General features: G+C 44.9%; 1 protein-coding gene across 1 annotated transcript; it reads left to right on the top strand.

Moving 5' to 3' along the window:
* The first annotated feature begins 3,591 nt into the window (after positions 1-3,591).
* Positions 3,592-10,523, top strand: MMP1 (matrix metallopeptidase 1). The gene is made up of 10 exons (XM_056115039.1): positions 3,592-3,693; positions 4,264-4,508; positions 4,600-4,748; positions 4,931-5,056; positions 6,460-6,615; positions 6,743-6,860; positions 7,827-7,960; positions 9,531-9,693; positions 10,142-10,245; positions 10,423-10,523. Exons 1-10 carry the CDS (start codon positions 3,592-3,594, stop codon positions 10,521-10,523), a joined length of 1,398 nt encoding a protein of 465 aa, XP_055971014.1.
* The last annotated feature ends 1,436 nt before the right edge of the window (positions 10,524-11,959 follow it).

The following is an 11,959-nucleotide window of genomic DNA, read 5'->3' as shown; positions in this document are numbered from 1 at the left end:
CTTCTTAAATCTTCTGATTCCCCAGGGTTTAAAGGGCACAGGAAAAAACTTCCATTAAATTAAACCCAAATGGGGATTACTCATTGGGTAATCATGTTTTAACATGTCTTGAGTTTCTTAGAAACTGTGCCACATCCAGACATTGCTAGGCCTTCATTCCTATTACAGTGTTCCGGATATTTATGTTTTCTTTTCCACTCACAAACAAGGCAAACACTCACATCTTCACCCAGAAGAGTCAGCATTCTGCTATGAACAACCGTAACTGGAAATTTCATCAAACAGGACCACGGGAATCTTTGAGGCTTGCTATTCACCAAAAACTAATTTTAAAGTCTTTGCTGTTTCTAGAAGAAACTCAATCCAAAGCTGCTGTGACTAATAGGTTTCCAACGCAGGTGAACATCCCTGAAGCTGTGATGAAACACTTGGAGCGCTGAGGGCTCATGGCTGTGGACAGCTGCCTGGACAAGGACTTTCACATCTGTGTCCTGAGGGATCCTGAGCACTGCTGGCAATGACACAAAAAGGTGCCCTCCACTGTCTAGCAGGGTAAGATAGATTCAGTCTGTTCTCTTCTCAATCCAGCCTCCATCCACAGAGGCATTACCACAACTGACAGCATCTCTCCCGTGACTGACAGCATCTCTTCCCATGACTGACAGCATCTCTCCCCACTCCATTTACAAGGTTATCACCGTGATTGACAGCATCTCTCCCCGTGACTGACAGTCTCTCCCCCATGATTGACAGCATTTCTCCTCACTTCATCCACAGGGGCATCACCCTGCTGACAGCATTTCTCTCCTCTCCAGCCTCCATCCACGGAGGTGTCACCCTGACTGAGCAACTTCTCTGATCTCTCATTTTCTCTGGGCAGGCAAGGTCTCAGACCAGGATTCTGAGCTCCACCAGAACCTTGCTGTTTCGTAGGAACTGGGGGCTTGAAGAGGGGCCAGACATGATCTGCAGTACCAGAAGTGAGGCTCTTGCAACCCGTCTGCCACCTCCACTTCTCCTTCCATGCAGCTTTCCAAAGGGGGGTCCGTGTAAATAAAGGCCCCAGTGACTTAGGAACATCTAGGACTTTCTGGGCTATAGGATCTCCAGACTCTAGCTCATGGAATTAAATACTCGTAAAATTTTTCTCTCTGACCCTGTGGAGCTGGGGTTGGGGGGAATCTCTTCACACTAACAGGGACTCCCTCATCCCTGGCAGGGGTTTACAGGCCAGTTCCATGACTCTGGCATGTAGGAGCGGTGTCACCTTTTCCCGACCTGTGCTGGGATCATTTCCGTTACTCCCAGTCACTGTCCCAATCCACAGTCCAGCTGGTGTCCCCAGGAGGAGAGGAGCGTGCCAGCCCTGCTCTCCCCACACCTACTGCTCCACTGAGATGAGGAAGTGGCAGGTAAATGTTCAGTGAGGAAATCACTTCTCTGAAATCAAGAAAGTATAGATTAGAGCAACACTGTAGCATGCAGATGATTATCTTAGCACAGGACGAAATAAGGTGAGAAGAGCCTGGAGACCACGAGCCTGCGTGTCATAAGAGCGGCATGGAGAATGCAAGCAAGCGTTTCTCATTTCAGTCTCATTTCACTGCTTGCAAATAAGGAGGGTAGGATGGGGAGAAAACCCATAGACTTAGGCACTACTCCCTCCCAGCACAGAAGGATGCATGCCACTGGTGGCAGACAAGCCCTCTGAAAAGGAGCAAGGACATGTGAATGACATTTTTCATTACATCACGGTCACGGTCCTCCCATTGTTCATTGATTTGCTTGAGCAGGCCCAGTAACGTCTCCATTGTGACACTTGTTACTGTGTTTGGCATATCGAATACGTCACGGGGAGCTTGCCAGGCTTTGCCATGCGGGCGAGATACTCTCGGTAGCTTTCCAGGCTCTCTGAGAGGGGCGGACAAATCGAACTCAGGTCGGCCATATTGGCTGTGTGCAAGGCAAATGCCCTACCACTGTGCTATCACTCACCTGGTATTTATTTTTATATTTATGGAGGGGGAGCACCACACCTGGCAATGCTCAGTACTCTGGTTCTGTGCTTAGGGATCACTCCTGGTGGTGCACCAGCAACTATAACTGGTGCCAGGGTTTGAACCTTGGTTGGCCGCCAAGGGAAATGCCTTAACCCCTGCACTATCTCTCCAGTCTCCCATATTTATTTTCTTGTGCATGTACAAATAATGACCAACAAAACTATGGATTTATTTACATTATTTCTTATGATAAAGAAAAATTTTAAGTAAATTAAAAGTCAAATATAAAAATCATAATAAAAGTAATACTAAGGTTTTGCAAAAATCATTGTAGAACTAATAAAGGCCAGTTCAGTTCCAGGGTCTGATAAAATGTCCAATCCCAGGTCATCCTGATAAAATGAATCTGTGCAACTTTATATAAACTTCTGTTCTGACTATCTCAGGCCCCCATCAGATCTGTTTATTGATTACCCCTCTTCCAGAGGAACCACACACAGCTATAAGTAAGATCTTTTTGAATAAGTAAGTGAATACATGTCTAAATTAATATAAAGCATCAAAGAACAGGGCTGGGGCAATAGTACAGCAGGTAGGGCATTTGCCTACCATGCAGCCAACCCAGGTTCAAACCCCAGCATCCCAAATGGTCCCCTGAGCACCACCAGTAGTAACTCCTGAGTGCAGAGCCATTCGTAACACCTGAGCATTGCTGGGTATGACCCAGAAAGTCAAAACAAAAAACAAACAAACAAAACCATCCAAAGAAAAAGTAAACCCTGCCTAGCTCCAAGGATCAAATGTATGCTGACAACAAGGACTAAGGAAAAGATTCAAGACAAGACACTCAACTCACTTGGTATCTTGACATCCCCTCCCCACCTGATACACGGTCTGACAAAGACCCCCTGTGTCCCCTATGGAACAGGACATGAGAGGCTGATGGGCAGGTTCACGCAAGGAGGGAGGGCTCTCAGCCCAGGTCTTCCCACTGCAGCTTCCAAATCCTGAGTCTGAAGGAAGCCAAAGGGAAGCAGGGTGCTATGGAAACAGTATTCCAGGCAGCCAGCAAAAGCAGAAGGAACGCCTTGCAGGCAGGGGACACCCCAAAGTGAATGCTGCGGAGCTGACGTAGGGTCAGCAGGATGCTTAGCTGCCCATATGCCTCTGCCTGGCCTCAGGTTGTGCAGGACCTGGAGAGCTTTAGGACCAGTAGAACCAACTCTTCAGAACAATCAAGGAGAACTCTGAGCTGTGCCTGGTGACTGGTTTTCCCCACAGAGAGTGAGGAGGAAGAAACCCCTCCGCGGCCCATATAGTGTGCCTCCCTCACACACTTGAAGGACGCTAGACATTAATCATGAGATTCTAACCCCAAGCAAGTTCAGAGAGCTGCTCAGAGCCACCTTCCTCCTATTGCTCAGGCCACTCATTGCTAATCAAGAGGATGTTATGAAATGTGAGTCAGAAGCCTCCAGCTCCCTGGAAGTTCCAATCGCTATATAAAGGGCTTCGCCAGCTGAGTTATCAGAGTATCGGGCTCAGTGCAGTCTCGAGGTTTGTTCAGCTACCCAGGAAGTGAGAGTTCAGCATGCACAGCCTGGTCCTACTGTTGCTGCTCTACACCACGGGTGCCTGGGCCTTCCCTGTGACACTGGCAGACACGGAAGAGGAAGACATGGAGATTGTCCAGGTACATGCCTCCCTCCCCTGACAGCATGCATGGGCCTTTGTGGGCAGTGGTTGTGTGAATAAGAGTTTATTTGGGAGTGGATTTAATGCCAAAAGAAATCTGGGTCAGAAGAGACAGAACATATCCGGCCAGGCAGAGACTTCTTTTCCAGTTGAGGGTGAGCGAGAATTCAAGAAATAGTAAGAAAATGTGACTCTGTCAAGTGTAGATCTGACCTCACAGTAACTAACAGGAGGGAAATTTCCCCTCTGACATTGTTTCTGAATTCATCAAAATGTTTGAATTAATTAAGGCAATGAGGACCACAGCATCCAAACACAAACTTAAAAAGCAGGGCCAGAGCTATAGGACAGCGGGGAGGGCGTTTGCCTTGCATGAAGCATCCCATATGGTCCCCTAAGCACCACCAGGAGTTATTCCTGAGTGCAGAGGCAGAAGTAACACCTGAGCATCACTGGGCATGACCCAAAGAGAAAAAAAAATCAGTTTCAGCTAAAACTTTAGATCGCCAAGTTTTAGAAGAGAAAGTTTACCCCAGGCAGGGCTTCAATAATTTTATCTTCTTCTCAGAAATATCTGGAAAACTATTACATCCTTAAGAATGATGGGGAACAAATTGAAAGGCAGAGAAACAGAGGTCCAGTGACTGAAAAACTGAAAGAAATGCAGAAATTTTTTGGGCTGAAAGTGACTGGGAAATGGGACGCCGAGACCCTCAGGATAATGAAGCAGCCGAGATGTGGGGTGCCCGATGTAGCCTCCTATCAGCTCACTCCCGGGACCTCGGGCTGGAAGCACACACACCTGACATACAGGTAAGCAGGCAGTGCACCTGCAGGACAATCTGTTCTCCACCAGAGCCTTAAGGAAAGACGTTCAATGTGTCTCTTCTGTGTGTCATTTAAGGATTGAAAATTACACACCTGACATGCCCCGCGCAGATGTTGACCATGCCATTGAGAAAGCCTTTGAACTCTGGAGTAAAGTCTCTCCCCTGACCTTCACCAAGGTCTTTCAGGACCCAGCGGACATAATCCTTTCCTTTGTCTGGGGAGGTGAGTCACTGCATTTGCTCCTGACATTCACCCTGCCTCCAAACCTCCCTGCCTGGCACCTGGAATACTTTGTTGAGGAGTGTTGGTTTCATGGCCTCACGTGTGCTGGAAGTTTGCTGGCTTCTTCCCCTGGCAAGTTCACCTAAGTGCAAGAGAGATTTGTTGAATTCTGTTTCTTGCAGATCACAGAGACAACTCTCCCTTTTATGGGCCTGATGGAGATCTTGCCCATGCTTTCGGACCAGGACCAGGACTGGGAGGGGATGTTCATTTTGATGAAGAGGAAACGTGGACCAACAATTTTAAAAGTAAGCTAACTAAATTTACCCGACTTCATCCCCCACCTCTTTATGATTGTATTACTGACTGGCCTAACTGAAAGAATGCATGTATAGAAAAAATATTCAATTTAATGCTGCATTTAGAAAAATCTAAGAAGGTCCAGAGAAAAATCCAGGGGTTTAGAGAGCCTGCCTTTAGGTGTGTGGTCACGAGTTCAAATCTCCAGTGTCCCACATGCACTGAGTATGCTCCTGGCAGTATCCTGCCATATCCTGAACATCACAAGTAGTCTTCAGTTGCACTGCAACTAGGTCTGTGCAAGTCCCACAAAAGGGGGTACTACCTCCAGAAAGCTCTGCAACTGAAAAGAGGTCTGGGCACAAAAGTGTGGCCTCTGGTAAGCTCATGTGTAAGAATCACAGCGACCCACAGTGAGCTCTACATCCATAACTTATGTGCCTCAACTCAGGGCACTCACTATGGCAAACATGCATGCAAACCCTACCAGGAAAGGAATGAAACCTCTGTGAGTACTTGGGAATGCCAGATCCTGAACTGTGACCCCAGTGAGCTCACCAGATAAAAACATGTGAGCAGCATAGCTGGATAAGTGTGGCCCTAAGTCACTGCAGAAACACAATTGGAATTTAAAAAAAAAAGGGGGACAGGGAATAGGAAAGCAGGCGAGCAATCTGTTAGCAGTAACATTATTGGCTGTAAATAGGCCCCTTGCATTAAGGAAGTGTTGAAAATCTTAATATGTTACTTGTGGGCATCTACACACAGACCCTGTTAATAAAGGGATGGACCACATGGTAATAACACTGATAGCAAGACTGTGGAAATTAAGGAAGGGGTGTTCTCAAAAATCCCAGCATTGTGCACAGATCTTCTTTTTTTTTTCTTCTTGGGTTACACCCGGCGATGCACAGGGGTTATTCCTCCTGGCTTATGCACTCAGGAATTACTCCTGGTGGTGCTCAGGGGGCCATATGGGTTGCTGGGAACTGAACCCCGGTTGGCCACATGCAAGACAAATGCCCTACCCACTGTGCTATTTCTCCAGCCCCAGATCAATTTTATAATAAATTGAAAGATTACATCAATGGACCTTGCTGTCTCTCCATGGAGTGATACTGATGCGCGCCATCGAGCTATGTGCTAGGTTCAGTCCGCTGAGTTTTTCTTCCAACTGTAGCCGTGTGCACAGAGAATTCAGGCAATAGTCTAGCTCGTCACTGTTAATAAACACACCCCTGCCTCCCCAGACTGCAGAGACAGGACAGGGTTAAGGCACCTGCTTGCATGCGGCCAACCCTAGTTGAGAACCTGTGAGCATTGGTTTGTGTAGAGTTACAGGTTACCTCTAAAGGGGGCATCTCAACCCTGGGTGCTTCTAACCTTCAGATGAACCTATTGGCTCTTTCAGATTACAACTTGTATCGTGTTGCTGCTCATGAGCTGGGTCATTCCCTTGGACTTTCTCATTCTACTGATATCGGGGCTTTGATGTATCCCACTTACATCTTCAGCGGCAATGTGCAGCTCTCCCAAGATGACATCAATGGCATCCAGGCCCTATATGGTCAGTAGAAAGGGAAATATGGCCTGCATCCTTCACTCATTAACTGTCTTCTGTCAGAAGCTGTTTTCATCATTTATGTCACTTTCCAATACCAAGCAGAACTAATTTCAGATCTCTTCTTTATTAGGACCTTCTAAAAATCCCAACCAGCCAACAGGCCCACAAACCCCAAAACCGTGTGACAGTAAGCTCACCTTTGATGCCATCACTACGATTCGGGGAGAAATCATGTTCTTCAAAGACCGGTAAGGGTTTTTTGTTTTTGTTTTTTTTTTTTTTTTGCATTGCGTCTTTGTGTTTTGCATTTGTAATAGTCAGAACACTTGCTCCTCTCAGCCCCTGGCAGGATATTCTTGAGCTGCTCAAGTATCAGCCCCACATATGCTTACAGCCCCTCATCTTACATCCGTGAGATGAGGATCCTGTACAAACCTGTAGGGTTTTGTGAGGTCCAGAATTACAGCAGTAACAGGAGTATTGGCCGGGTACTCTGAAATGGTCACTGTCACTGTTCTCCCATTGTTAATCAATTTGCTGAAGCGGGCCCAGTAACGTCTCCATTTTGAGACTTGTTGTTACTGTGTTTGGCATATTGAATACGTCACGGGTAGCTTGCCAGGCTTTGCCATGTGGGCGAGATACTCTTGGTAGCTTGCCGGGCTCTCTGAGAGGGGTGGAGGAATCGAACCCAGCTCGGCTGGGCTGGCTGCGTGCAAGGAAAACGCCCTACCCGCTGTGCTATCGCTCCCGCCCCCTTTGAAATGGTATGAATGCATAATCCAGCTGGAGCTGCAGCCAGCTCCAAAAAGCTCACCAGAACCAAATACTAATTTTGAAGAGTTTTGCCAAGACGCAGCCATTATTAAAAGTTTAATTATATAAAATTACAATTACATTAAAAACAAAGGTAATTTTTTTGAAAAAAAAATCAAACTCCACCCGTTGTAATTCGTTTGCTACACTTTATTCTATGTTCTTGAGATTGTTTGTTTCTGGTGCATTTGCACTGTGGAACTAGCGTGCAAGAGATGGTGAGCTACATCTGCCCTCGTGGGAGTACTTCCAACCACAGGCATAGGCAAACCCTACAAACCAAGATTCTCTCCCACCCCATGGTGGTGAGCCGGATGTTAAATATTTACCAGCAATTGCCAGTGCCAGCAGAGAACTGCTCCCCAAAACATACTTTTCCCTTTTCTTTTTCAATTCAGGTTCTACATGCGCAAAAGTGATTACTATCCAGAAGTAGAGCTCAATTTCATTTCAACTTTCTGGCCCAGTCTTCCCAGTGGACTTCAAGCTGCTTATGAAGTTGCACACAGGGATGAAATCCGATTTTTCAAAGGTAAGGCTTCTAGTTATTTTTAAGTGTTTTTTTTAAATGATGATGTTTGGGGCTGAGAGATGAGAGTACTAGTTAGTTTCTCTCCATAAGTTTTTAAAAATATAATTGTCTCAGGTCCCAAATCAGTGGGAGTCCATCACTTTTAAATTCATCACAATTAATAATTGCATAGTGGATTTCTGCAGAAAAGGACTGGATATTTAAAAAAAAAAGATTTCTGCCCTGTTTATTAATTTGGACTTAGGAAAGTACTTTCTGTATAAACTGTTTATATCTGGGAAAACATCCCTCCATCCCAGAAGCACTCTGGAATAAAACTGAGAGACTTGGGCCAATACCACAGAAGGTATGAAAAGGAAATATTTGAGTCATTTCCTCCTGAGTGTCATTTTAAATCAAATGACACTGCTGAGAGGGGCAGTCAGGGATGGGGGCTGCAGCTCTGATGTCACCCCCTAATTACCTCCCCATGGCTATGGGGAGGTAATTAGACATGCAGAGTCTTCGGATGGAGCAATGGCACAGCAGCAAGATACTTGCCTTGCATGCGGCTGACCCAGTTTTGTTCCCCCAAGTCCTATCAGGAGTGAACCCAGAGCACAGAGCCAGCACCACTGGCTGTGGCCCAGAAACTGAGGAAAAGAGAGGAAAAAAAGAACCAGGAATTTATAGAATCTCACTTAGCATAATGTCCTCATGGCCTGTCCTGGTTATAAGGTCCTGCTCCAGACCTCCTTGAATTATAACAAGATTTCCAGCAACTCTTACAGACAAGGAACTATGAGAAATCCTGAATAACCATAAACTGAATAAAACAAACTTGTTTCTATCAGAATAAAACACAAACCAAGACCACGATGTCTTGGCTTGGAAGATACCGTCAACACTATCATTTCTACCACTGTGAGTGTGGGACAGAACATTCAGACACTTGGCACTGTATTACACTCAAGTAAAGAAATGATGTTCAGATGGGAAAAGAAGAAAACAAACAAACAAAAGATCTGGGCACAGAATTAAATATTTGATCTGTATTTGAATCAGATGCAAAGATTTTAGTTCGGACCAGGGGTACAAGGCATTACAAATGGTGAGTTGCCACAATCCTCGGAGCCAGATCAGCATGGGCATGAGCTCACAGTACGTGGGCAATGGGGAGAGTGACCAGGGCACTGCACACCTGCCTATAGAAAGAAGTGCTGAACCCCCAAGACAGGACTAAAGAGAGAAACCACATCGTCATTTAAAAACAATCTCCCTAAGGAGCAGGACTGTGGCTCTGTGGTCGAGCATTTGTTTTGCGTGTGAGAGGACCTAGGTCCAATTCCCTGTACCACTTGGTCCTCTGAGTGGCACCAGTATCAATTCCCCAAGCACCAAGCAGGGAATAAGCCCAGAGCACCATGGGTGTGGCCCAAAACCAATGCAATAAAACAAATGACTGCCCCCACACCCACCCAGGTGATTCTGCTGCCTCTCTAGACTAGGAGAATCAGAAGTGAGCAAGAAGCTGCTTCCTGTCTACAGGTGCCCCGGGCAAGCGTTTTCATCCATGGTTCTTGATTGACAGGTAACAAGTACTGGGCTGCCCAGGGACAAGAAATGCTATATGGATACCCCAAGGACATCTACAGAGCCTTTGGCTTCCCAATAACCGTGAAGAATATTGATGCTGCTGTTTCTGATGAAGAAACTGGGAAAACGTACTTTTTTGTTGCTGACAAGTACTGGAGGTAAGGGCTGAGGGCAGAAAACATTGGGGGAACTGCTTCATTTCCCATAGAGAAAACATTCCAGATTGAGGTATTTAAAAATGAGGCTCAGCTGCACTTTTTGTGACTGGTTGCATCTAGTTCAGTATCCAAATCTATTGACTAATCAATCATACTGGGAACCCAAAAGGGGCAGAGCCATACGAGCCCACTGGAAGTGCCCTCTCTTCACACTCACCTTGATGGTCCCTGTCTGGAGAACTAGAATTGGGGGTTGGTTTGGAAGGACCTTCTAAATCTTCTAGACCAGGCAATACTCCACCCCCTTCACCCTGGTTTATTCTATATATGATCTATAGAATTAACAGTTCTCAGTGCATTCAAGCTGGTGAGTCCCATTTTGAGATCTTGAGACTCTATAGATTCTCAAATGTTTAACAGCTGGTTCCGGCACTTCTGTTTTCACCAGGTATGATGAATATAAGCAATCTATGGATAGAGGCTATCCCAAAATGATACAAGATGACTTTCCTGGGATTGGTGGCAAAGTTGATGCAGTTTTCAACAGAAAAGGTAAGTAAACAGATAGTATTTCCTTTGTTTTTATTGTTACAATAGCATCAGTCATGTTGTTTGAAATAGTAAATGCCAGAATATTTGCTCTCAAAAGTAACATGGGTTTTCAGGAATCCAAGTTAAATCTAGAAATTATTTGTATAATATAATCAATCTTTCTGGTTTCATTCCTAGGTTTCTTCTATTTCTTTCATGGAACAAGGCAGTACAAATTTGATCCTAAAACCAAGAGAATTTTGAGTCTCCAGAAATCAAATAGCTGGTTCAACTGCTGAAAAAAATGAACATAAAAAAATATTTCAAGAGACCCAATGAAGGAGATTTCCAGAAGAGCTATATATTTAAATAAAATATATAATATACCTTAAGTAAATAAAATACCTTATTTTATATATATTTATATGTGTGTTTATATATAACAAATCAGAATACAACGTTATAGTTAAGTTTCACAAGTTGAGGCCTAGGAAAAATTCACAGCTATGGAGCCACAAGCACAGAAGCTTCTTTCAGTTGTTAACCCTTGTCAATGAACAGTTGTCAAGAGAGAAAGAGAGATGAGAATATGAGTCTCCGCAGAAGAAAGCAATTCAGAAACAAATGGCATCTTAACAAGCAGGGCAAAGCGCCTTCACAAAACTAAATAAAGTGTTTCATATTCAGAATTAAATCATGTTCTCTTCTGTTTTAAGACTTTCTATGGGCTGGAGCGATAGCACAGCGGTAGGGCGTTTGCCTTGCACGCAGCCAACATGGCCGACCCGAGTTCGATTCCTCTGCCCCTCTCGGAGAGCCCGGCAAGCTACCGAGAGTATCTCGCCCGCACGGCAGAGCCTGGCAAGCTCCCCGTGACGTATTCGATATGTCAGACACAGTAACAACAAAGTCTCCAATGGAGATGTTACTGGGCCCGCTCGAGCAAATCGATGAACAACGGGAGGGCCTTTTACCTTTTACCTTTTTTATGAAATTTATTCTAGTATATCATTGTTCCCCAATTATAACGTCTCATTGACAGACCAATATTTAATGTTGAAATGGGAAGCAGGCAAACGTGTCTTAATGATCACTGCAAACACATCCCTCTAGGGAAAGAAAGCTCAAAATGGGAATATAATTCCTCCCTTCTGGGAAAAATGCCTTAGAAATTTTTATGAAATGCTTGCAAAGTATTCCACTAACTGTAACTAATGTTATGGCAATATTTTGGCCCAATTCAAGCAGGAATTCTAAGGCAGAGTATGGACTTTGTACCCATGAAGTAGACAAACATCTAAGATCATAGAGAGGCCTGAGTTTCATAAAGCCCAGTAGAATGGGGTTAGGAACACCAGGCTAGGAGAAAAGATTCAAACTATACTTATGTACTTTCATAATCCAGTGAAGGCTGGAATGCTACTCATTACAGAAGAAATGGCCAGGAGAAGTGTCACCACTAGCACATGCCTTCCACCTCCCAACCTCTGTGATATGCATCAGCCCAGGGAACAATGACCCCCTGAGCCACAGAGATGGTTAAGTGTGAGCACACAACTCGAGCAAAAATTCATATAATCATAAATTCTGGTTATCAAATAAAAAGTTTTATTTTGCCCTCCTGCCAACTGTCCCATGTCATCACATACCAAGTATGATTTAATTTCTGGAAAAATCACTTTCCAGCTATAGGTTTCGTGGCAAAATCTAAAATGATTGCATCTGAAGCCAAGAC

This window comes from Sorex fumeus, unplaced genomic scaffold, assembly GCF_029834395.1.
Source record: "Sorex fumeus unplaced genomic scaffold, SorFum_2.1 ptg000028l, whole genome shotgun sequence".
In the NCBI taxonomy this organism is placed as follows: Eukaryota; Metazoa; Chordata; class Mammalia; order Eulipotyphla; family Soricidae; genus Sorex; species Sorex fumeus.
This window is presented reverse-complemented; position numbering and strand designations above follow the sequence as displayed.

Bases quoted from the DNA above. Each gene is read 5' to 3' on its own strand.
- MMP1 (XM_056115039.1), top strand. From the start codon at position 3,592: ATGCACAGCCTGGTCCTACTGTTGCTGCTCTACACCACGGGTGCCTGG. The intron at 9,694-10,141 runs GTAAGGGCTGAG...TGTTTTCACCAG, and splicing joins GTTGCTGACAAGTACTGGAG to GTATGATGAATATAAGCAAT. The intron at 10,246-10,422 runs GTAAGTAAACAG...TTTCATTCCTAG, and splicing joins TGCAGTTTTCAACAGAAAAG to GTTTCTTCTATTTCTTTCAT.